This window comes from Corapipo altera, unplaced genomic scaffold (assembly GCF_003945725.1).
Source record: "Corapipo altera isolate COAL_440 unplaced genomic scaffold, ASM394572v1 0, whole genome shotgun sequence".
NCBI lineage: Eukaryota > Metazoa > Chordata > Aves > Passeriformes > Pipridae > Corapipo > Corapipo altera.
Genome location: NW_020884872.1, coordinates 6,776,110 through 6,801,542, shown reverse-complemented (window position 1 = coordinate 6,801,542; position 25,433 = coordinate 6,776,110). Strand labels below are relative to the sequence as shown.

At 38.2% G+C, this 25,433-nt stretch overlaps 1 protein-coding gene across 10 annotated transcripts in view; it reads right to left on the bottom strand.

Annotated features, from left to right (window-relative positions):
* CASK (calcium/calmodulin dependent serine protein kinase) overlaps nucleotides 1–25,433 on the bottom strand; it is a 201,447-nt gene that overhangs the window by 125,535 nt on the left and 50,479 nt on the right. For all 10 annotated transcript variants that reach the window (XM_027635964.1, XM_027635988.1, XM_027635954.1 and 7 more), the window contains exon 2: nucleotides 24,138–24,250. In XM_027635964.1, coding sequence (XP_027491765.1) covers nucleotides 24,138–24,250 — 113 coding nt within the window. The remainder of the gene's footprint in view (nucleotides 1–24,137; nucleotides 24,251–25,433) is intronic.

Below are 25,433 nucleotides of genomic sequence, written 5' to 3'. Positions count from 1 at the left end.
GAAAGAAAAAATCCATTATTTTTCAAGCATGAACAAAGCTTGGATATCTCTCATCTAAGACTTGCCACATTCCATGGCCTCTTGGTTTATATTCAACAGCAGGTTCATTGTGGTAGGGGAACACAGAAAAGGGGGAAACATAGAAAAGTTAAAGTAACACTTTCTGGATCATTACTTTTTAATTAATTACATGGAAAATCTGTCTTTCAAAATACTGTTAGTAGTTTTCTCTGCTCTAAAGTAGCAGTCTCAGAAGTGTTTCACAAACTCAAGAAGGGACACAAACTCCATAAATTAATTTTACAAATGTCACAAGTTTGGATTTTCAAACAGAAATGGAGTTGCTGCTGAAGACATTCTGTAACCTCTGCTGTAAAATCTGAAACACTTTTCTCCTAACATTCTGTTTTCAATAATTAATGAAAGGAAATTGAAAACAGTCACTGACTCTCAGGTAGTGATCAATCAAGTTATGAAAGTGGGTGCACTATTGATAACCTTATTATATTAAATTCCACGTTCCCACCTGTTACGCAGCACTGCATAGCAGTCAAACCCAACGCCTTCCCGAGTATCACAGACCACAGGCTTTTACACTGCAAACCACAACTTAAAACACTGCAATGCAATGAATTCTTTAACACAGGGAAATGGAAGGGTGTGTCCAGCAGCAGATCCATCAGAATATGCTGTGAAATTTTTTTTAAAAAATAAAACAAACAAACACCCCCCCCCCCCCCCCACCCCCCGAGAAACAATTAGACACATGGTGTGTATTTGGTAAAGGAATGCTACGTGCTTGGCTGGAGCACTGAACTGGCAAAATGCTCAGCTGTACGGTCACAGTGGCCTTTACTGAAATAACTGGAAGGTCATAATTTCATAAAGTTACACAGAGTGTGTTTTACTGTAGTGAAAACTCACCGATAAACACTTAAAAGTAGTAGACCCATTTAAAAGCTGTTCCCTCCTCTGTCAGCTCATTCTCCTCTCCTGCACCATCTTCCCTTCACCCTGGTGAAACCGCTTGTGCAACTGCACCATAGACAGAATCAAGGTATTGATCCACCTCAACTGCAACCAGTCCTTTTTCCTCTCCCCTTAAGAGCTGTTTTTCAACCAAACTTGTTCTGGCTAGTCCTGGGAATCTGTACACACACTTAAGAGCACAATAGTGTTGATAGCCCGGCAATAGAAACAAATGGGCCAGATTACAGCAGCAATTCTCACCTCAACATCAGCACTGGCATAAAATGTTTAACAATATGTCAAATCCCAACAGTCTACAGCACTGCTGTCCTCCTCCCAAAGAGGAAACAAAACAGAAAACTAGATTTCACAGTATTATCAGGAAATGTTAACTTACAGTATGCTTAACTGAAAGTAAAATTGAGACATGAACTTGCAAGTCAGGTCGTATTTCTTTTTTCTCTCTGTAATTTCCTGTTTATGCAAGTCCATGTCGACATGCGTCCCTACAGATTTCTCACTAGGTGGCAACCCAGCTCCGACTTTGATCTCTGTGTACTCAGCAGCTGAACACAAAAGGCGGCTGCATCTATTTAGCTGCAGAGAGCTTTATGTTTGGCCAGTTTTATACCAGTGAGCTGATTAACGATGATTACAGTTCAGACCTAAGAACAACAACAAAAAAGACGCCACTTGAAAATAATTAAAGTACTTCCAGTGCTAAGACCTTTTTATCCAGACTGTGTGGGAGACCATTCTCTCCTCTACGCCTGAGGAGCTGATATCCACACACCAGCATCCACTGCACTGCACACGCCGAGAACTGCACATGGCACAAGTGGAATGTATTTAAACAGTTTGCTCACGTAAGCCAGAAGTTCTTTGTTTAACTCACAAGCTGTAACAGAGCAGCGTGTTTACTGCTTCGAAGTAAGCAAAAAGCTTTAGAAAGCTAAACCCTGCAAATAGTTCAGTTTACATCACTGGGGTTTCTCCTTTTTAAAGGTTAATCACACAGGGTGGAGGTTCTTTGTTTCATTTTTTGTACATTTTTTAATTTCTGGAGGGTTCTTTTATGTGTGTTTATGGTTTCTCTCCAGCCTTTGGACAGGGCAATGCAGGTAATGTATTATCTCGGAATGTGCTAAAAGCATCATTATCAATGTTATGTTCAGATTGGCACAACATTTTTACACCAAACTTTGACATCTTTTGGCCGGAATTCACTTAGGCTAATCAAGTTAACTAAAGGTTATAGACTTTGCAGTCCTTTAAATGAGTTTTTAGTACTCATGTACTAAAATGTAATGACATTACATCAGGTAAGTGCCCTCAAAGGCTATGGAACATTATCAAGAATAAGAATGCTAGTTGATCCTGAAAAATTAAGTGATTTCTCTTGCTGATCACTCTTAACATTTGAAGGGAGGTTTTTTTGTTTGTTTGTTTGAAATGCCTTTTCTTCTGTGACTTAGCCTTTACCTAAACATAATGACAGGGAAATTTATTTTTTTATATCATCAAAGAATCTCAATTTTACAGGAAAAACTCCGGAATTTTAAAGACACAAAGGAAATCTATTCATAACAGATGCAGCTAGTCTAGACAAAATGTCTGGAACTCCTACTCGAGGAAGGGTTAAATAGCCCATTACACTGAGCTGCTGAACACTAACAGGCAGAAACAGCCCAAAGGCACTCAGGGAAGGGATCTGACTGCCTAGGATGCTTCTCATAGAGACAAAATGCACTTGTTTGCTTTGATCACAGTTTCTTTGGTCTTCAACTGCCGGGCTCTGCACAACCAACACAAAACCAGTTGCACACTAACGCTAGAAAAGAAATCACCTCCTTTGCCCAAGACTAGACAACCCAGGCAAAACCAGCATCTAAAATATCAGTCTACTCTGAGGACTCTAATTCCACAGTGCCACACAGCTCAGTGAGTGACAGTTTTAGTTGTGGTACCTGTGGCAATGCAGCACAGGTCACTTTGCAACTTTCCTCAGGTAAAATAGTGCAAGCTGCAGTAAATGCTGCTGTAAGGTACAGCTGAGTTCTGAAAGCTCCCTCCAGAGCACAAAAAACTCAGCACAAAATAGCATGTACAGTGCACTCTGAGTAACAGACAATGACCGAGCAAATGTAAGGATTATACCAGTTCTGTCCAACTAGAAAATCCTGTAGTGGAGTGATGTCTGAACACAGGAGAACAACTATTTGAACAAAACTTGTTTTCTGGTTCAGTGACAGAACAATGTGAGGAACCAGAAAAACATTTTTAAGCAATAGTAATATAGGATACAAAAAGAGCTAGTCTTGGTTTGTTCCACTTCTGCCCACCCTTCTGTTCACAATTATTACCAAAAGTCATACAATTTTTTTTTGTTTTCTTTGTTAATTGAAAAACTATAAAGCAAGTTTCGTAAAAAAGGTGTGCATGTCTTAGTTCAGTAATTAAAAAAGACTCACTGCAGAATGTATTCTTTACCAGCACTTTGAGGATTTCACCCTAAGAACTAAAAAAGTTTTAACTACACTTGTTGCTAATTATCAAATAGCCACAAAATACTTTTACATACTGTCTATTAATTTTGTAATGCTTAGAATCATAGAATCAGACAGGTTGGAAAGGACCTCTGAGATCATCAAGTCGAACCCTTGATCCACGACCACCACAGTTGCTAGACCATGGCACTAAGTGCCACTTCCAGCCTCATCTTAAAAACCTCCAGGGATGGAGAATCCACCACTTCCCTGGGCAGCCCATTCCAATGGCTGATTACCCTCCCTGTAAAGAATTTCTTTCTAATGTCTAACCTAAACCTCCCCTGGCGCAGCTTAAGGCCGTGCCCTCTTGTCCTACTGCTGGTTGCCTGGGAGAAGAGACCAACCCCCACCTGTCTACAACCTCCTCTCAGGTAGTTGTAGAGAGTGATGAGGTCTCCCCTGAGCCTTCTCTTCTCAAAGAGCACATTTTCCCTTTTCTGCTTGTTCAGTTGCAATTCTCCTCCAAGCCTCTGAAACCAGTGCCCTTAAAATATATCCCCTTTCATTCCACAAAAATAAGATGTTAGTGATGAAAGCAGTCTGAATTCAAACTTGTTTCCAGTAACATTCAGGTCTCAGCTCTATGAATAAGGTTGTAACTTGCTTAATTTGTCTCAGATTGCACAACAGACTGAAATGACTGCTAATCTTTACAAACTGTCACTTATGCTTTTCTCTGTAAAACAGAAAAAGTTGACAGAGGTAACATATTCCCATAAAGAACCCACCCAGTGACAATTTTGCCTACTAATTGATTAGAATCCTAACACAATTGCAGGTCATCAGAAAAATATTTTCTTTCAAAGTGTTCACACACTTCTCACAATATTTACATGATGATTTCTCTTCACCAATACAGATATGAAGAGTTTTCTTCTTTAATCTCACCAAAGTATTATGAAAAGAGTATTTAATCTTCCTTCTTTACTATACAAAAAATACCTACAGTTCTTACTTAGCAAAAGCTGAGTTAGAAAAACTTTGGTCATCTAATTCAATCTGTGAATTTGGGAGACTATATCAGAAATTATTATGGAAACAGTACATCTGCGTGGCCTTTTTAAAATAAATTCTGAGGGAACTTCCCACTGCCCCTGAACTTCCAGGTGATGCCAATGGCAACAATCACACAGTAATACACAAAAATTTCCTTCACTGTCACAGGCTATTTTGAGGGACTGACATGGATCTATAAAGCCTTGTAGTAACCAGCTGGGGATAATGGATTGCTCCTCCTGCTAGACATAGCAAAGATTATTTAAGTACTTACACTCATAGTATGTAATGTAAAACATACTCAGTGGAACAAACTTTAAGATGTTAAAAGGTTTGGCACAAATGTTTTCCAACAACTAACTTGTACTATCTCACTCCTCACTTGGCATGAGATCTACTTTCTTTCACTGGTGTCCAAATCTGAAATGATGATCAATTAGAATAAGAATAAAACTTTATAAATTCTGCCCATTTTTCTTGCTCAAAAGTGTAAGAGCAACAATAAGCTTGCATATATATGAAATTATCAAAGCATATATCCACTAGTGATAATAATTTGCATTCTCTCTGCAAAACAGCTTTATAAGAGCACTGTAAGAAAGAGTTAACAGGGTTCTTTTCTTAAAATAACCCCAAATTTCCTTTCCTCACAAGTAAAATATTTGTCTAGGATAAAGAACATAACTGACATGATGGAGTACATGGAAATGTAAAACATAACACATCAGTCAGCTGAGTTAAGAGAGCCCTGACCCATTCCCCAGATTCTTTAGACCACCTTTCCTGTCAGCACAACAAAAATCAGAGCTCTCTCTTTACATGACAACATGACTCTCAGGCTGAATGCAGCATTGTCTGCATCCTGACAGTGATCTGAAGCTCAGTGAGTTGCACAAGATGTTCTCCCTACCCTTTCTTGAAGAAGGAAGCAAATCCTACTTCTGCCTCTGACATCCCTCCCCTCACAAACAACTTGTGGTGAAAGAACCTGATCAGTGTGTCTCATGCTGCACAACCAGTTCTTATTTGTCCAGAATACTGAAGACAAGGAACCAAGGCAGGGAGGGGTGTACATGCCACTGTAGAAAGGGGATGAATTATGAACCTGTGGCTTTGACATAAAAAGTCAAATTTGCAAATCCATGAGCTGTTTATGCAGGTTGAATATGTATCTGCAACAGTATTAGAAGTCTGCTCAGGTCTAGCAGAATTTATTATCTTAAATGCAGTATATGCATAACAGCTATGCTGCTTCAGGGTAGATGATACTGTATAGTCTCTGCCAGTCAATACCTGGATTAATAAACCATGATGGACTTGTCTTGGCTCCATGTAAGATCACTTGAAAGTCAGAGGGACCCTGATTCTTGAGGTAAACACCAGCTCAGCTAGACACAAGCCATGGATGTGCTAATACACATTCCCAGAAATGGAGTGCCAGGAAAATGGGGCTGATACTCTCCAAAGGGTCAGTCCTGGATTGGTGCTAAGCTAGAGCTCACTAGTCTTGACAGATAATCAAAGCACACTGTACATGTTTGGGTTTGTACACCCACATGCTTTTAAAATGTACCTGTATCATTGCACCTATTTTTTCTTATTAGCTGCTGTACCTCAGTCTCCATTTACATGGAGAAGTAAGACTTGGCTGCTTAAATCCTGTTGCATAAATCATCATTTATGAAGAACTAATTAGGGAAATAAAATGGCCTCAGAGCACAGAGAAATTCATATAAGTTATATATATCCTATTCTTTACACATATTACAGTCAGTCTGAAAAGCCTATTTGTAATTCCTAGGTAAGTAAGATTTAAAAACAGAGTAAACTGCATCATAACATTCTTAAGCTGAAAAAAGAAAAATTAAAGCTCAATACATTTTTTACAACTTTGAACCTTTAGCAATGAACCTCAGCCTAAAGCTTGGAACTATTCAGCACTCTTGAAAAGTTATTAAATTAAATGAAACCATCTTTCCTCTTTTGTTTTCCAAATGCCATGGAAAAATCACAAAACTGGAATCCATTCAAACCTTTTGTTACTCCAAACAATATTATTCAACTGATTTGTGCCAACTTAAGAACGATCATAGACACAAAAGTGCTGTGAGCATCTGTCATAAACCATTTTTAAGAGTTTTTGAAAAAAATACATGTACTAAAAGTGTAAGAAGCTATACACCAAGTTAAACTTTGAGGACAGTTGCAAAGGCCCATGGATTTTAATGAAATCATTGTCTGAACTTTAACTTACTGTATGTAAGTACATATTTGACTGCAGAAATACAACAACCATTTCTCCTACAGACTATTTTCTTTGTTTTGCCATTTTTAAACTGCAAATTTATCCTCCAGTTTCCAAAACACTGATAAAATTCACATGATAAAAATTACATAAAACCTGTAGCCTGCTAATAGCAATGAAATCTGATTCATCGTCTCTAGTTTGGAAAAGGAGTTTAAAATACAAATCTATTATTTACACATAGTATAATTAATAAGCATAAAAATTGCAAGAAAATTTACAAAAGCTTCAATTTTTTTAATTTTAAAAGTTCAAAAATTTTCTTCCTCTTCTAGTATACAAACATCCCTCATTATTGTAACACATTTTCACCAAAATGACCTAATACTGCAAGTTTCAAAACCTCCTTTGAGTTGAACTTTGATCACCCTTTGAGTGGGTAAAATCTCTTGGAGAATGGACTTGGACATTGAAATAATGTATCAGCACAGTGTTGGATGAAAAGGAAAAGAAATTCACTTTCTATCATCTTGCAAGATCTAAGGAGTCACAGAGTTGCAACAGGATCCAACAGAGACCTGCCCAGACAGCAAGGCTTAAGCAAGGCCTAGAACAGAGCTTGCTTGTTTAAACAAGCTTTCTTGAGCCCTGATACCTGGAACACGTCCTCCTTTTCAGAAACAGTTCAGGTCGATAGAAGGAACCCCGTTGCTGTAAAAACCACAGCAAACCACCTGACCTCAGACCACTTTTCTGGGTCAGCCTTTGTGCAAAAGCCTCCAGACCAAATGAAAATGACAATTTACATCTCAATAGTGGTGGAACAACATAAGTTACTCTATGCAAACAAAACAGCTCCTTTGTCCTCCCTGTGCCACTTCAGAGAACTGACAGCTACCAAGATCACCAGTTACACAAACAAGTAACAACACATAACCACATTGCAAAGAAAATTAAGTGTTATGTAATAATAGTCCTTAAAATCTCTAAACTCTGTCGGGAATTGGGTCCTTCAGTTAGTTCAACTTTTCCTATAAGAAAACATCAAAGTGAACACCAATTAACTTACTACTAACATAACAAGACTGCCTGCTGCCAGGCAAGGTCCACCCAACTAGGAAAGGAACAAGATTCCTTAAGCTCTCACAGCCCCAGACAACTGCAGTGGAAAGTTCAATCTGTAGAATACAAAGTCAGAATCTAGTCCACTTGGCGAGGTAAGGAACTCCTACTCTCCCATCATTAGTTATGGGAAGGGCAAAACAAAACTGTGCAGAAGTGCCACCAAGCATCTGCAAAACATAAGTAGGGCAAGTATGGGGTGATGCACAACTCAGAAATTTTGTGGCAGCTCATCCAAAAGGAGGACAGAATCTTCTGAGACATACGAAGCAAATCCTGAAATCGGCATTATCCCAATAAAACCAGTGCCCTCATATTTATCAGTTCCAGTTTATGGTTACAGTGATTTCAGAACTAAACTAATTGTAATTAATTTCTGTTTTGGGCCAGTGGATCATGAACACAGCCCTTGTACTGCACAAACAAAGCATGTACTGGAACTGAAGGTCCAAGGCTTCTTACTCAGAAGAGTAATCACAAATTCAGAAAAACAGAATCTTCTTCACCTGACACGATATTCTGGATAGATTCTTCAAGAGGAGCTACATCTCTTGGGCAAATGCAGCAATCAGTTTGCAAGAGGCAAAAGTGATAGTGAAGAGCAGGGCTGAGAGCAAGGGGAAATGAAGTTACTGCAATGTCACATGAGGACACAGATTTGATTCAGGATATGAACCTGCCTTCCTATCAGCAAACAAACTGCCTCCACAGCATGACCAGCTCTAAAGCTCTGTTCTACAGCATAACATTTCTAAACACTAACCCAGAAGATACCCAATTTTATAAAGAGACCGTCTCTCCCCATGAGGTTTTATAACATTTAAAAAACCAATTTTTCCTTTAGTACGTGGGAAAGCGAAAAAGAAAAACGTTTCAAAATGTAAAATATTTTTATTAAAAAATCCCAGAATAGATACTAAAAGGTATTTTTTCCTCCAAAGATCATCGCATATCTTGGCACATGAAAATGCCCTCAGTCCTCAGACCAGCATTTGCAACTCAGATGAGTATGCCCTGAAGCTGTGAATAGCTTTGACTGTTAGTGTACAGCCCATAATTCCTCGAAAATTACTAAATACAACAGAACCAAGGCAGAGGTTTCTCTTGTGCTGTAAGACACAGGGATAAGCAATGAACAAAACAGTGCCCTGCAATGAATTCCAGATATATTTCCCATGCAAACCATTTACCCAACATTACCTGACATCAGCAAATAACCAAGTCTTCACACAGGAATGAAAAAGTGAGACTGGCAAAGACCAAAATGAGAAAGAGGAGCAAATTCATACAAATTCATAAGAGAGTGGTGGGGTGTGTGGGGGGGTGTATTAGGCATAACTGGCAGGGTGTTATTCCCCACATAGCAAGGGGTTGCAGGGTGCCCTCAGTGGGAATAGATGAGGGTGTTCCCTGTGCCAGACACAGGTGGCTCCAGAATGGACACAGCCAAGACCCATCAGCCACATGTGTGGTGCCACTCAGCCAGAGGACTTCAGAGAGTCTCAGTGAAAACATATTTAAAGAGGGCAGTAAACAGAAAAAAAAAACCACAAAAAACACAGAAGAAAATAAAAGGAACAAGGCCAGAAGAGTGAAGAGCCAGAAGAAAAAAGGAGCGGGTTGGAGCAGGACAGAGGCTGGAACAGAGCAGCAGCACCAGCAGGGAACAGGTACAGCTCCAGAGGGGCTGCTACTGACTCAGAATGTGCCAGCTCCATCTCCTGCCTGCCTATGGCCTTCCCAAAGGCACCAAGTCCTACACGTGGCCAGTGGGATGGAGACCAGGAAGGGGGAGGCAAGGGATGTTTTGCCTTTGTAAACAGAAAATAAATTAAATTGATTGGAATTCCCCCCAGATAAGTAAACTCTTCTTTTGTCTATGTGACTGGGGAGGGAAGGGATGATTACACAAAAGGAGCAGATCCCAGCTGAAAGAGCACCCTCAGTAAAGCACACACTACTCTTAAGAGGAGTTAGTCATACAGGCAGACCACTCCAACAAAATAAGACATACCAAACCCAGGAAACTGGGGGCAAAAAGCCTGGTAAGTCCAGAAAATTTCTATAATGGAATGCATATTTTCAATCTTTAAATCATATTTAGTTGCTCACCAGTCCTACCAAATAGACAGGAACACAGATAAGGACAGAAGCTTTGATAAGATTTGAGGCTTTCTCCTCTCACTCCATCGTCAATGTTACCTTGTGCTTGCCCCTTCTCCAGTTATTTAAGGAAAAAGAAAAACAGAACAATGCCTATGAGCTATTTAGGAAAGAATTGAGACAGCATTCACAGCTATTTACAAGACGTGGTCCTACAGTTCCTACTCCAACCCCAGACTGCATTTCCATGTTAAACAGTCATTGGTAGCCCTTACAAGAAGTGAAAATCTCTTTTCCTTGCTAAGCATTCCACACTGGATTATCTCAGATTCTAGAATAACACACAGCATACAGATATTCCTCTAAAGAAAATATCAAAATTCCCAACCGAATAGATTCAAACTATGTTTGTTTGCACTTTCCCCTTAACAAGTAACCCTAGCAGGTTTCTAAATAAGGTGCATTTAAAAAAGGAAGCAAGCCAATCAACAAGACAGCAAAGACTAGGAGACCTATGCTGTAAGTCCTCTGTTCACCTTTTTTTCCAACTTCAGTTAAATCAAATCCGTCCAAAGGTAAAAAAACCCCACCAAACCCAACGCAAATGAAGGAACAGGACTGCAGAATAAGTAACTTGGAATGAAGAAACAGGGTTTTCCCACTCCCTTCAGCAGCCAGGAGCTGTTCAATCATCTCAGCCCTACTGAGGGGGAAGGGGGAGGAGATGCAAAGCTGTGATACTCACCCACACACTGCACAGATGGTAAGTGGCATCTAATAGTCCTAGATGTTAGCATCCTACAATTCCAGGGAACACTAGTTTCTTTACTGGTTTTCCCCCAAACAGATAAGCTTTTGAGAGAGGTGATGGTGGGCGCCCTATCACTCTGCTGCACAAGAATATTGGTTCTTGTAAAACTACAACACCTGAGATGAAAAGCTTCTTTCCAAACACGTCAGCCCCACTTGTCCAGCCCTGTGCTGGAAACACAGGCTCCAGTCTGGCACAGTTTTTCAAACAGAACTACGAGGACAAGAGAGGATACAGCAAAGATAACCTGTACAGACCTGAAAACAGTGATGTGTAACACATACATGGTGTAATAAACATTTTTGTGGTTGCAGCTTGGATTCAAATACTAATTTGATTTGGCATAGGAAAAAGTCTACCTCGCTCAGGCAAAGTAGGTATTCATAAGTCATTTTCCCCTATCTGTAATGCTATAAACTGAGGCAATATTTTTACTGGGATCTGCAATTGTTCATTGTCACTACATCACAGGCAATGTGAAAAGTGACAGACATTAGGAAATCAACAATAACTGGTCCTGTCACAGTAGATAAAACAATATATATTTTTAATCTATCTTTATTTAGTTAGTCTTCTGAGAAACCAAAGGAAATCAAGAAGCTTGGGTTTTATATTGCTGACTCTGCTACTAACTTTCTGGGGAACTTCGAATATATCTTTGAAGTAATTTCTCAATTATGTAAGGCATTAAAAATAAAACCTCATCTAAGTGCCTTAACAAATGCTAAGATTCTGAAACAACAAAACATTACTTTTTAGCACCAGTCTCATTTGCAATTGGGCTTTTCCTTCTACAGCAACTTCAAAAACAGAAAAAAAAATTGGCCACTGAATATTTTAAGCAAAATAAATACACAGAACAAACCCCACCCCCCCAACTGAGAAATACACCATAAATCTTACTCATATATGAAGTGATCTTAAAAAACAACCTCCAATAAAAATCTCTGTCATGGATTTTAAGTTAACCAACCATAGATCACAGAATTTTTATTTACATTGCCAATTTACTTACTGTCACTGTGTTTATTTGTTGGTTGGATTCCTATTAGGAAATCAAGTACATACAATATATTCAGTGTGAGTAGACTGTCCCTGATAAGTGTCATCATGAAAATAAATGACTTGTAGCTGGAAAATGCCCTGCCATAAAGTGCTGTTTCAGAGTGCTCAGACTGCAGTTACACACTGAGCTGTTTAAAACAGGTCTCTCTCCTAAAGCCTTTGGAACTTTACACCCCCCAAATTGCTAGGCTACAACCCTAAGAAAATTCAAGTATCTTGCACTGCTTAGTTAAATATGATATAATATTCTCATTTTTCTATCTTCTACGTAGTTAAGTGTTAGAAGTGCTTTAAAGCCATACATCTTCCATTCCATTACTCTGAAGTGGGGAAAATTACAGTTGTTTCAGTCAAATACTTAAAGTTACTGGTTATGCATTTAGTAGTTTTAAAACATAGAATTAGGAGGAAATTCAATGCAGTATTAAAGATAAAATTTAATTAATATAAAACATGTTCATTCAAGTTTCTATTGAGTGGATTTTTACCTTAAATGTAATTGTATAGACAATAATTTATTGCTTGTACTCAACTTCTTTCATTCTATTAAAGTAATAGAAGACAACTGATGCTAGAGATGGTAGAACTCAAACAACAGATAAAATGTGGAAAGTCTTTAAGAAACAGAATTGAGTTCACAGGTCTCCTCAGGACTTTCAGGTCTTTGACTTATTTAAATTTAAATACTTCTCTTTACTAGGAAGCTAAAAAGCTCCAATATTCTACTGTGTATGTTAGCCATGATACATTTTACAAGACAGCTTCCAAACACAAGTATTTCCACCTGCCTTCATATCAAATAGACCCAATTGTTTCTCTTAACATTTCTTTTTTTTTCTCCAAAGATTTTCTTTACTTGAAAAGATTACAAATCTTTATGGTTTTTTTCCCTCTTCTGAAGCCATCCTTACCCTGGAAAACAGCCATTGTTTGGCTGTGTGTACAACTGGACCAAACCCACTGATTTGCACTTAAGCAAGGCAGATACCTTTTCATCTGAACAAGTTAATATGTGCTAACACGACGTAAACTGTTTAATTCTCATGAGCAATTGACATACTGACATACATTTTAAATTTCCTTCTCAAAGTATTTCCATTCTCCCACACTCTCCCACATAATGACATACTGTGGAGATCTCTCAACTTCTACATACTTCATGTATTATTCAAAAGTATTTGCTGATGCAGATGTTAGAATGAAAATTTCCACGGAGATCAGTTTTTGGTTTCTACAACTGTAGTAAAGATTGTGATAGTTTGCCACTGGTCTTCAGCTTTACTATTTTTTCCATACTTAGTTTTTCAGTTTGAAGACCAGTTAGGTGGTAGGAGGATTGTAATATGTATGTTGATTTTATTGAACTGTCCTTACAATCACCAGTGTGTAACTGATGGAGGTAAGACCTTCTAGGTACAAAGACTGATACAACTTGAAGCAACTGGTATCATCCCTTGGGCAGTTATTTTGTATTTTTTTAAGCAATTGATTATGAAGCAGCCTAGATCAAAACCGATTTTGATTACAGGTACTCATTCTTGTTTATCTCCTGTAATTTCCATAGAAGCACAGAACGGGTCAGATTGGAAGGGACCACAGTGAGTCTTCTGGTCCAACCTCCCTGCTCAAGCAGGATCATCCCAGAGCACGTGGCACAGGATTGTGTCCAGATGGTTCTGGAATATCTCCATTGAGCGATAGTGTATATCCTCTCTGGGCAACCTGTTCCAGTGCTCGGTCACTGCACAGGAAAGAAGTTTTTCCTCATATTCAGGTGGAACTTCTTTCTACCTGTTCCTCTTGTCCTATTCCTGGGCACTACCAAGCAGAGCCTGGTCCATCCTCTGACACCTCCCCTCAGATTCTTACAGACATGAATGAGGTCCCCTCGCAGCCATCTCTTCTCAAATCAGAGCAAGCCCAGCTCCCTCAGCCTTTCCTCATTACTGAGGTGCTCCAGTCCCTTGATCATCTTTGTCACCCTCTGTTGGACCTGCTCCAGGATCTCCACGTCTCTCTTGTGCTGAGGAGCCCAGAGCTGGACACAGCACTCCAGGTGATCCTCACCAGGGCTGAGCAGAGGGGCAGGATCACCTCCCTGACCTGCTGGCAATGCTCTTCCTAATGCAGCCCAGGATCCCATTGGCCTTCTTGGTCCCCAGGACGGACACGCTGCTGGCTCTTGGACAGTTTGTTGTCCACCAGCATCCCCAGGTCCTTTTCCACAGAGCTGCTTCCCAGCAGGTCAGGCCTCAGCCTGTCCTGGTACTTGGGGCTGTTCTTTCCCAGGTGCAGGGCCCTGCACTTGCCTTTGTTGAATTTCAGAGAGTTCTTCTCTGCCCATCTCTCCAGCCTGTTGAGGTCTTCTGAGGGGCTGTGCAGCCCTCTGGGGTATTGGCCACTCCTCCAGCTTTGTGTTGTCAATTAACTGATTGTGTCATCAACTTAACTGATTTATGAGGAAGTGTTTTTACTTTTGAACTGCAAAAGATATTGGAATTTTTGATGTAGAAGGAGTTTATTCCGTGCCTGTATGGAAATTATTAAGAATATATATATATATTATATATTAAAAAACATGCCCCCCTTTAAAACATTATAATTCTCATTCCCATCCTATTATTTAGGGGGTGCATCAAGTCTTCTAACACATCTTTACTTTTGCAAATTTCCATTGCCTATAGCTCAAACCCATGTTCACCTACAATTTAATAAAAATATCAATACGTGCAGAAAAGCTCCAAGAGAGATGTCTGAAGCTGATTTGTGGGAAGATTGCCCAAGATCATGATGTACCTAACTCAGCAGAAGACTGGAAAGTACAGAAAGAATAGGAATCTATGGATCACAAACCATGAATCTCACTTTTGAAAATGAAATATTTTAGACAAGGTTTGCACAGCTCACAGACTGTCCCAACCAAAAACCACACAACCAAAAGACGGGGGTTTTGTCAATGTTCTACTGCTATGGGAGGACACAAGTTTGTCATCCTAAAAATGAAAAGCAGCATAGAAGGTTGATATTGCACCAGGATTATTTATCATATCACCGTGATGTACATTTCTAGATTCAAAAAACAACAAACTCACCATTTAAGAGTCAAAGAAGGTTCTCTTTGGATCAGTGAATTAACAGAAATTGCAGCTCAGCTGCAATTAATCTTGAGTTCTGTTGATTGCACAAACCAGAACAGAATACAGGCTCCCATGCAAACAGAAAATATTTGAAAATACAGCTGATGCTTATTATATTCCCTGTGTAACCAGCCTGAATTACGGCAGACACAGTTAGAGCCTATTTCTGGACTATTGGCAGGATGTTAGATGAGTACAGACTGTGTACAGAGACAGAACTGTTTTGGAAAGCATTTTCATTTTTCAGAACAGAAGTTGGACATACCTCATGAATTTTGTAAAGAGACTAAAGACAACAACGTTTAAGAATGAAGACTTGAGAGTATTGTTAAAATAAATATTTTTAGAAGCATATTTCCAGATTTTTTGCATCAATTGAATTATGACTTTGCTTGTTCTGTGATTTATGCTGAACCACAAGCACTATCTGAAGATGTTTTTCTTAAATTCAAAAATTCTACCAAGAATTTAAAATATTTAAAACATTTCAAGCCTAATTTTCAGTGAAACTTGCATTCTAAATGTCTGTAAGCTCTCAAGTACAGATGGGATTCAAACAAGATTTAAAGGACTGACCAATTTTTGTATAGATTAAGTAGAAGTGCTGCATGAGAACAAGTCTGTATAGAAGTTTTTCTGAATTAGAAAATATCATTAATGACTTGAGATGACTAAAATGTGCATAAATTACACGTATTTCTTTGGAAAAACAATTTGATATTATGTATTACACCCAAATAGATTCACTAATTATTTCAGTAAATATTTTTTTCAAATGGTTCCTAAGCCTTATTTTATATATACAAAGAGGAATTAACTTTTAAGGTTCAAACTATATTCACTGATTTAAATTACATGAAGTTTAAAGAAACTTTTCATAATAAGATTCATTTGTATTGGTCTTATTTTCTTGTTCACAGATGTGAATATATTTTCTTGTTCCACATACATGGAATCACAGGATGGTTAAAAAGACCATAAAGATCATCTGGTTACAACTCCCCTGCCATGGGCAGGGTCACCTCCCACTAGACCAGGTAGCTCAGAGCCCCATCCAACCTGGCCTTGAACACTTCCAGGGATGAAGCATCCACAGCTTCTCTGGTTAACCTGTGCCAGTGCCTCTCATATGAAGTGAGAGAAAAGATTACAGCACTGTTACTACAGGAGCACTTTTCAATCAACTATGATTACTTAAAAAACCACCAGGTTAACTGGGTACTCGGTTATATAATAAAAATAACAGTTAAATTATCTATTATCTGCTGCATGAATTTGTTTAGTGTTAATTATGTAATTATTTCATTATTATATGCACTGTAAGAATTTCAAGATACAGCATTTTTTTAATTAGCACTCTAATATGTTATTCTTAGAATGAATAATTATTAAAATGACAGTAAAATACACTTGATATATCTGCATTTTGAAACCTACAAAGGGTACCATTTCTGTTTATAAAACTGGGAGATCTGTTGACTGAACTTGCTGCTTCCTCAAAAGCAGTTTCATGACAATTCTACATGAAGACTTGATCTGGCAATGAGCAACGAGTGCACAGTGGTTTCAGCCACTGAATACAAAAGTCATTTTTACAGTGTTGGCACTACAGTGAAACCAAGAACAGATGAACAAAGCTATCAGAGCAGTGTGTAGCCAAGTAGTAAAGATTAAAAAAGAGGAAGAGGTGTGCTCCTGCAAAGCCATTGTGCGTTCAGTGCTGTAGTAAATCCAGCAAACCCAGATACATATTAAAGGCAAGGGACTGAAGTCATACAGCAAACAAAGCTGTCCTTGTTTTGGAGACTGATTAGGGGGAATAAAAAACCAATTGCCTGCAACGCATAAAAACTTAACGATTTGCCTTCTATTTAAGCAACAGTGCATAAAAAATTAGGTAAATATTCTTATGTGCTTTAAAGTGGGTGTAATAAATTCACAAGCTACACTTTCCCTGATGAAGATGGAAAAGGAAAGCATTACATCAACACTGCTGTGAATATGCTTCCATCAATATTTCCAGAAATTTTATGTTCTTGAAGTAAAATAATACCATATAGATCATCTTTGTAACTCTTTGCTTATGATCTGATGAAAATCCATATTTCCCTACAGAACATCATATTTGCTTCCCTGGACCAATCAAATTTGTATGTGTGACTCCAAAAGAGGTCAAAACAACACGTAACTTGACCAGTGACACTTAAGTATCCCACTCATGGAAGCCTGTAAGTGGGCACCTGTTAGAAAATGCTCAAAAAAATACATATATCCCTAATATATAATGCTGTATTTTACACTTAGAAAAAAAAAATTACATTATGTGAAGTGTTGCCCAAGACTGAATTCTTTATTTTCAGCCACAAAAACATGTGCACCATTTCTGCCATGAACTGACTTCCAGAAGCAAGAAAAAAAGGAGTCCTGAAAAGGAACCCCCTGTTATGTTCTCATGCATTCCTGTGATTCATTGTCTCTACTATATGGTTAACCTGCTTACACACTTATAGAAATGTCTTCCAGGAAAAAAAGCCTGGTTCCATCGCTTATGTTACATTTCTGTACAGAAGTATTTAATTCTAATGACACTCCATTTATGAAAGATATAGCAGAACTATAAAAGTTAGACACTTATGAAATTTTTACATACAAATGAGTAGAACTGAACTTATGACTGAACCAGCCTATGGCTTCTCCAGAAAAAGAAAAGAAGAAAAACCTCAAATCCTTCATTAAGTTAAACAACCAAGCCCCTCAGAAAGGCTTAGGTAACATTCTCTGTACCAGAACAGGTACAGTTCTACCCCTGTGGGAAAGAAGTAGAACTAAGATAGGAACTACACATTCCCCAGAAAGGCAGATTCCTGAAATGACAAACATCAAAAGTGGCTTCCAGCATCAGTCTTTAAGTCCTGCTGAAAGGCACAAACTCTACTACAGGCCCCTTCCATCGAGACCCGGACACGCTTTCAAAAAAAAATTTCCAAAAAAGTGTTGTTATTTTTACATTTGATTTTGTATTACCATAGGTACATGGCTAATTCAAATGCTTCCTATCTTTTTATCTCTACCTGCTTTGTTGTTTGTACAGCACACACAGAAACTATAGTGGTATTTAAAACACCAGCAACACAAACTCCATGACAGGCAGCTACCTACATTTTAAACACTTTCTTTCCAAAATTTCCTATTTGTGCATTTTCTTACGAACAGACACATCACTAATACCATGTGATTTCTGCAGTCTATAAAGAGATGCCTCAATCTCTTCAGTACCAAGACATACACACCCAGTGAACCCTCAAGAAAGTTCCTCTAGAATAGTTACATCTGCAATATTACTATCACTAAATACTTTGATTATGATTCCTCATAGGGTTAAAATGATAACAGAAGTAAAAGCAAAATCAAGCTGATACAGCTTTTCATTTTCTGAAATAGCCTCACATTTTCTAACTTCAATGAAATAAAACCCATAATGGTGCCTTCTTCATATTTTCACTAGATCACAGGAAAGCTGGTGGAAAATGACCTCTGATGGACACTGGGCCCAACCCAGACTCAAAGTGAGGTTCCTGCTAACACCAGGTCAGGACAGCTGTGCCTTCACGAGCAAAGTCTTGAAAACCTTCAGGGGCAGAGGTCCTATGACTTCTCTGGGATACCTGTACCTGCTGCACTACCCTCCCAGTGGACATGTTTTCCCTCATGTTCGACCTGAGACTTCCAAGCGACAATTCCTGGCCATCACTCTTTGTTCCGCGAGCTGTCACTCAAAGGCAGCTTGGCCCTGCCATTTCTGCAGTCCTTCAAGTAGTTGTAGACTTCATTATAACACCCTCTTAAGCCTTCTCTTCACCAGACTGAACAATCCCAGCACCCTCAACCTCTCTTTGCCCATCATGTGCTGCAAGGTCCTGATTATCTTGACAGTCCTTTGCTGGGACCTTTCCAATTCTTTAGCACCCTTCAAATTGTGAAGCCCCAAACTGGGTGGAGTAGCTCAGGTGTGGGCCCAACAATGCCATACAGATGGAAATCACTTCCCTTGATCTGTGAAATATGGTAGAACACAGAACTGACAACTACCAGAAATTCCAGATTAGTTGGTATTTCCAAATCAAAGGCAATGAGTCACTCACTCTTTCTTCAAATCCCGCCTATATATGGTATAGTATCATAAAATTTGATGACATATGATTTGTAGTATTTTTTACTCAAAAGAGATGAGCTCAACACCGACATCAATTTTTTTGCTGAAACCCTTGAAAAAACAGGGAGGGATGTGCAGAATCTCACACACAGATACTTTTATGAAAAATAACTTGTGATTCACCACAGTCTTCCAATATCAAAAGTTAAAGATACTGTGTCGTGCAGCTTAACTCAGAACTAAATAAAGCCTTTCAAAAGAACTGCCCTGGTAAAATGATTTTAAAAATGCAAGTCTAAATTAAGTAAATAATAAAAAACCCCTAAACCAACAAGGGTAAACTATGTAAGGAAATAACCAGAACAAGAGTAAGGTCTCAACTGGAAGAAAATTACCCACAATCTGAAAATATGTTGGGATCTGTGAACCCTTTGCAGAAAACAAACAAACAAAACCCAAAAAAAACATGATGCCAGCTTTCACATTTTCCCTCTGCAGTAAAATAAATTTGGAATTCTTCTCCTAAAGTGGATGATCCATAGCAATGCCAGTATTTATTCAATATTCTTGCCCCTTTCAGTGCCAGAAGTAGGCCAAGAACTATATTTAAAACACTTCTTTATTGGCTACAATTTTTACTCATTGTCACAGACAAAAGCATTTTGCAGATGATCTTTACAGCTTTCTTCCAGAAGAACCAGTTGGGGTTCTGAAGGAAACCCCAATCCTTCCTTATCAGCTTATCTATTCAGCTTCACAGTGGCTTGCACACATACAAACCTGTGTATCAACACATACATAAACCCAGTAAGGTGTAGCCTATTAGAAGGTTGTAGAAATCCTGGTAATCACTTTCTTTGTGAGGACATTTCTATAGAAATGAACTACAAGTAAGTGAATCCAATATATGTTGAATGAAATCTTGAAAAGCAACTTCAAAGAGACATGCACTGTAAGCACAAAGCACAGTCATTTAAATTGTTTTAAAAAACACTCAGCACGTTACAGGAAAGCAATCTGGCTTTAAGAAAAGTCAGATGAATAACGTGTATTGGCTTTTACTGTGTAGTAAAAAACTGATCGCTGTTCTCTTCCTGAGAAATGGTGCTTGCACTTAAAGAGATATTTGGTGTGAGAGCAGCTAATTAAAAATCAGATATTCAAGCCATGGAAAGACAAATAAAAGAAAGAAAGAAAATGCATGGGATGCAAAGAGAGCAGCAGAGGAAATGGACAGTCAAACTATGGTGAGAACTGTAACAAATTCAGAAAAAAGGAACATGTTTTTTACGCTTTCCTATACCAAAAGTTCTGAGTATAACAACTAAGGGTTGTATTTGAAAATAAGTCTATTTACACTGATGTATTTTTTAGACCTCAGTGAGTCTACTACTACTATCTTCTGAGAGCATCAAGTACTCTTCCACATGGATTCTCTAAAATGTACAAAATAAACCCTTTTATGTCTAAAGATTTTCAGCCTTCACCTTTTTCGTATCTCTGCGATATGAAAGCCAAGTGAACTGTAGTAGAATCTGTCAACATGTAAAACATCCAACATTAATCCAGTAGATCACGTGGCCACTTGAACAGTGACAAGGTGTCAATATACTTCATTAATATGGTTGAATTACAACACTACAGAGACTGATGACACAAAATACGCAAGTCCATGAATACTAATACATAAATCCAATAGAATTTAGCCTAGATTAGATTTGCAAGCTGTCAGGCATCGTTACCTAGCATTAATTTCCCCCCCTATTATCAAACCACTGCAGAGATGCACACAGACATAAAAAGCACTCAAGATGTCCCTGCCTATACATGCTATGAGTATTGAGCAGCCTTATGGAAAGAAAGCTATGCCAGATAAAAGTTTGTCTTCTGAGCTGGTGGCTGCTCCATCATATACCACAAATGCTCACAACAGCATCAATTGATAAACACATTAGCCTAGGGAAGCTTTCAAGCTTGATTGTTTTTGTTGCTGTGATAAAGCAGATACCATTACTGTAAGACATCAGTATATTTTTTTTTTAATTATTTGTTCAGACAAATAGTCCTTTAAAAACATATTTGGTGCCCAAAGGGCTCACAAGTTAAAGGAATAAAAAATTTAGATCAAACCGAGTGTTAAATTAACTCTTTTTAAGCATAGTACTGTTATGCCTAAGTTTTCTTCCTACACAGTATTCAAACTGTACTGCCTCACAGATTACATGCAGACTGTTGCTACTAACACCACAGAATCATGTGGGTTGGAAAGACCCTCTGAAGGTCACCTAATCCAAACTCTTGGTCCAAGCAGGTCAAAATAGACCTGGCAGCTCAATGCCTCGTGCAGTCCAGTTCTGAGCATCTCTGAGGACGTTCTCCACACTCTCTCTGTGCAATCAGCAGCAGATTTTTCTTTTCTTGTCTGCAATTGGCTTTTTCTCATGTTGCATCTTATCCATGTGCCCTCTTGTCTTTTCACTGTGTGCCTAGATGGAAGAGCTTGGCTCCATCTGCTCTATACACTTCCATTAAGTAGCTGAAGACAGCACTAAATCTCACTTTGGCTTCTCTTCTCAAGGCTGGACAAACCCAGTTCTCTCAGTCCACCTCTGCTGGGCTCATGCCAGTGCATCACTGTTTTTCTTGTACTGGAGACACTGAGAGTGCACACAGTGCTCCAGGTATGGTCTCACAAGGGATGAACAGAGAAAACAGTCACTTCCTTTGGCTTGCTGGCTACACTTTTTCAGTGCTACACCATGCAGTTGGTTGTCTTTGCCACTCCTGACAAACATAAAGATGAAGTTCTCACCCATAAACAAGCCATCCCACAGAGGTATTTTTGCAAAAGCACTCAAGGACAGAGACTTTTTAGATTTAATCATAAGTGTGGAGACATGATGGGCCCTTTACCTCTCAGCACTCTTATGTATGTGACATTAATGGAAGATACTGACATCAGCTTCCTCACATACAGCGTCCTGTGCTCACATTCCTGTGCCTCAGAGAAAGACAGGATGTGGAAAGTTGGACAAAGATAACTTTCAAGACCAAACTGGTCTTGCAGAAGGCAAAACTTCAAGGTAAAAAGTGTTTCCAAGGATTAATCTTACCATTCCATTACAGCTCACACTTCAATACAATTTAGAAATGCAGCTTCCTCCCAGATAAGTTATCTAATATTTACTTTATACATCATAGCTGCCCCCAAATGTTTAAGGAATGCCATATCAGAAATAAACAGATTAGAAAAAAAAAAAATCGTTAAAATCCCCACAAACCTGGATAGAGGAGAGGTAAAAAAAAAAAAAAAACAAACCAAAAACCAAATCAAACAAAAAGCACAAAGGAAAAATAAAATAAAGAGTACAGAAGATGGAAAGAGTTTGTGAAAAACAGGCTCAGATTCTTATGTAGAGGTAAGAACTTGTTCCACATTCACTTACACATCTGTGTGTCTTTGTGTCTTAATATTACAAATCTAACACAGAACAACTCAAAACCTTTTAAAAAAACCCCAAGACTACAAGAAAATCCACAACAACAATCCACAACCAAAACCACAAAACAAAACAACACTAAACCCAAAACAACACTAAACCCAGAAAGCGTTTATGATCTGTTAACTCAGTGACCTGCTACCTTGAATTGTAACTATAACAATATAACCCAACTGCAATTGAAAAACAACCAGAATTTCTCAATATACTGCCAAGCCTTTTCTTTAGACCCAGACAGCTAATGCAATCCCTCAATTATCCTTTTTTCAATCAATCTGTTATTCCTGTTGGCTCCTATTTTCTTCCTGATGAGCCCCTACTCTTTTCTCTGCTACTTCTCCCTTTCAGAAATTCCTTCACGGCTTCGAAAGGTTGAATTTTACTCTTGAAGCAAGGAAGCAATACTCCACTAAAGGTAGAAATGTGTCCTAGCATCAGTAGTTAAAATGAGGCTCAGAAAAAGACCAGAATACTGACAGAACTTCTTAAAAAGATACCAAATCATTTCAGTGAAAATTCACTGGATCAAAATGCAGTGGTTGTGGTACAACCTGACAAAACCATAATGCAGCTAATCACAAGCTAAATATTATGGAAAATATGGTTTGTATTCTGTTGGAGGTCTAGAAACAAGAAACTAGCAATGGCATTATCAGATTTAAATTATAATCTTCAGTGAAGTCTGAAGCAAGACCTGTGATTTACCTTGTAAACCAAACTAGTCATTAAGGCTTAAGACACCGCTTGCTGTAACTACCAGCATGTCATTGACCCTTTTTGGCTGCTGAATTTGGGTTCATAAGGACTTAGTTGGCACAAGTGGAATTCCCCAAACATATTACTGTACAAAAGAACATGATCTCCAGCACGCAGCTGCACACAGCAATTGTCATTCAGTTGACAATGCTCTTCTCCACGTGGTGTAAAAGAAGAACTTTATGCATGCACAAGTTGCATACTCATACACTGTTTTACCCTAAAATAGGAAAGGTTAGAATTACAACCTTTTATTTACACTGTGGCACTTCTGCAGCGTTGTTTTAAAATCATGACTATATAAAAACTTACTTTTTAAATATAATTTCACGAACTTTAATTACAAGTTTTCACTCATTTATAGCAAATTACTTGCTAAACCTAGACTAGCAAAAAGAAAACTGTGTTCTTACTTTACTTCCTTTGTATGCTTTTTTTGACTCAGAACTACTTTTGTATGAAATTCTCATTCTTAAAAGAAAAATCCAAACAGAAATAGAAATGGCTTAGACCTAATTATCTTTCTAATATTTGTTATCACCACAGAATAGCTGTAGGAACTACTAAAGATTAGAAATGCATGCCCTAAGTTACATTTGAGACACGAGACCTCATTTTAAAACTTCTACAAACTATAAAGCAGAAAGGATCTTGAAGAGAGCAAACATAGAAAAGGTTGACAAATTGAAAACCCTGTCTGCTGGGAATTCACTTTAATTATTAGTTCTTACCTTCTGTGCTTAATCCAGGACTTGAAGTGAATTTTGCTACATCGACGATCTTCACAGCGAACTGTTGCCCTGTTTCCCTGTTGATGCATCTCCGCACGACGCTGAATGGACCCCTGGAACACACACCCAGAAAACAGGGATAAATAAATCATTCTCTTATTTGTTGAGCTACAATTCTGTGATTTCTCAACAAAATTTCAACATTCAAGTGTAGTATTTGCACGGAATACACCCCTTGTCCTTGCTGCCCATTAAATGTAGAATTAATAGCTTTAACTACAGACTAATGTAAAGAACACCAAAGGAGTTTTATATTTGCCTATATTAAAGACATTCTCCTACCCTTCCACTTTAGAAAGGCTATGCTCTTAAAAACCTTATGTAATATACTGATGTTATTATTAAATTTTAAAAGGACTTTATTTTGATAAAGTCCTTTAATCCAACTAGGGGGAAAAAACCAGAGGCGAGAAACACATTCCTGCTTTCAGTCCTAAGCTACAGTTTAGAAATTACTATTTGAAACAACAGAAGGGATAATGGACAGCGATAAGAGTAACAGAATTGTTGAGTCACACTGTGTGGGTTTATTCGTCTGTTTGTTTTACATAAACTAGGTTTATTTCAAGTTTATTTGACATCATTGGATATAAACAACCTGCATTACAATACTTCCCAATTCCACAAAAGCTTATAATTTTCTCTCACCTATGGCACTTAGAGAATCCCCACAGAAGTTACAGATAAAGAGATTAAAATTAGTTCAGAGAGATATTAGTATTGCACTCAACTAATAAAAAGCTAGTTGTTTTTTAAAAATTGAAATTACATTTGCCAAAACACAAGTTACAACAATGGCAATCTTTCAAAAACCCCATCACCAATATGTATTTTTGGAAGCATCTTTTAGTAGATGGTCTAAGGTCTAGGTGCCTTGACTCAAAATATGGAACCTTTGTCCAGTGTTAACAACAAACAGTTCAACTGGACAATTACAGTAGGTCAAGCTTTTGAACATGAAAAATTAATAGGTTATGAAAACAGAATAGGATTGTTTCATGACTGCACTAGCTGTGGCAAATCAAACCTTTTTTACTGCTGCTTATTTAATGACTGATGTGTGAGTTCTAAAGAAATCTATTCCAAAGTCTTTTCAAAAAGATGTGAAGGAAGATTTGAGGATGGAAAGAGCCTTTGTTCAGATGTTCATCTATTGAGTGAACATTCGCCTGCTGAGTGAAATAATAAATGCTATAATACAGCTGAAAAGACAAATTCTTCCATTCAAACAGTGAA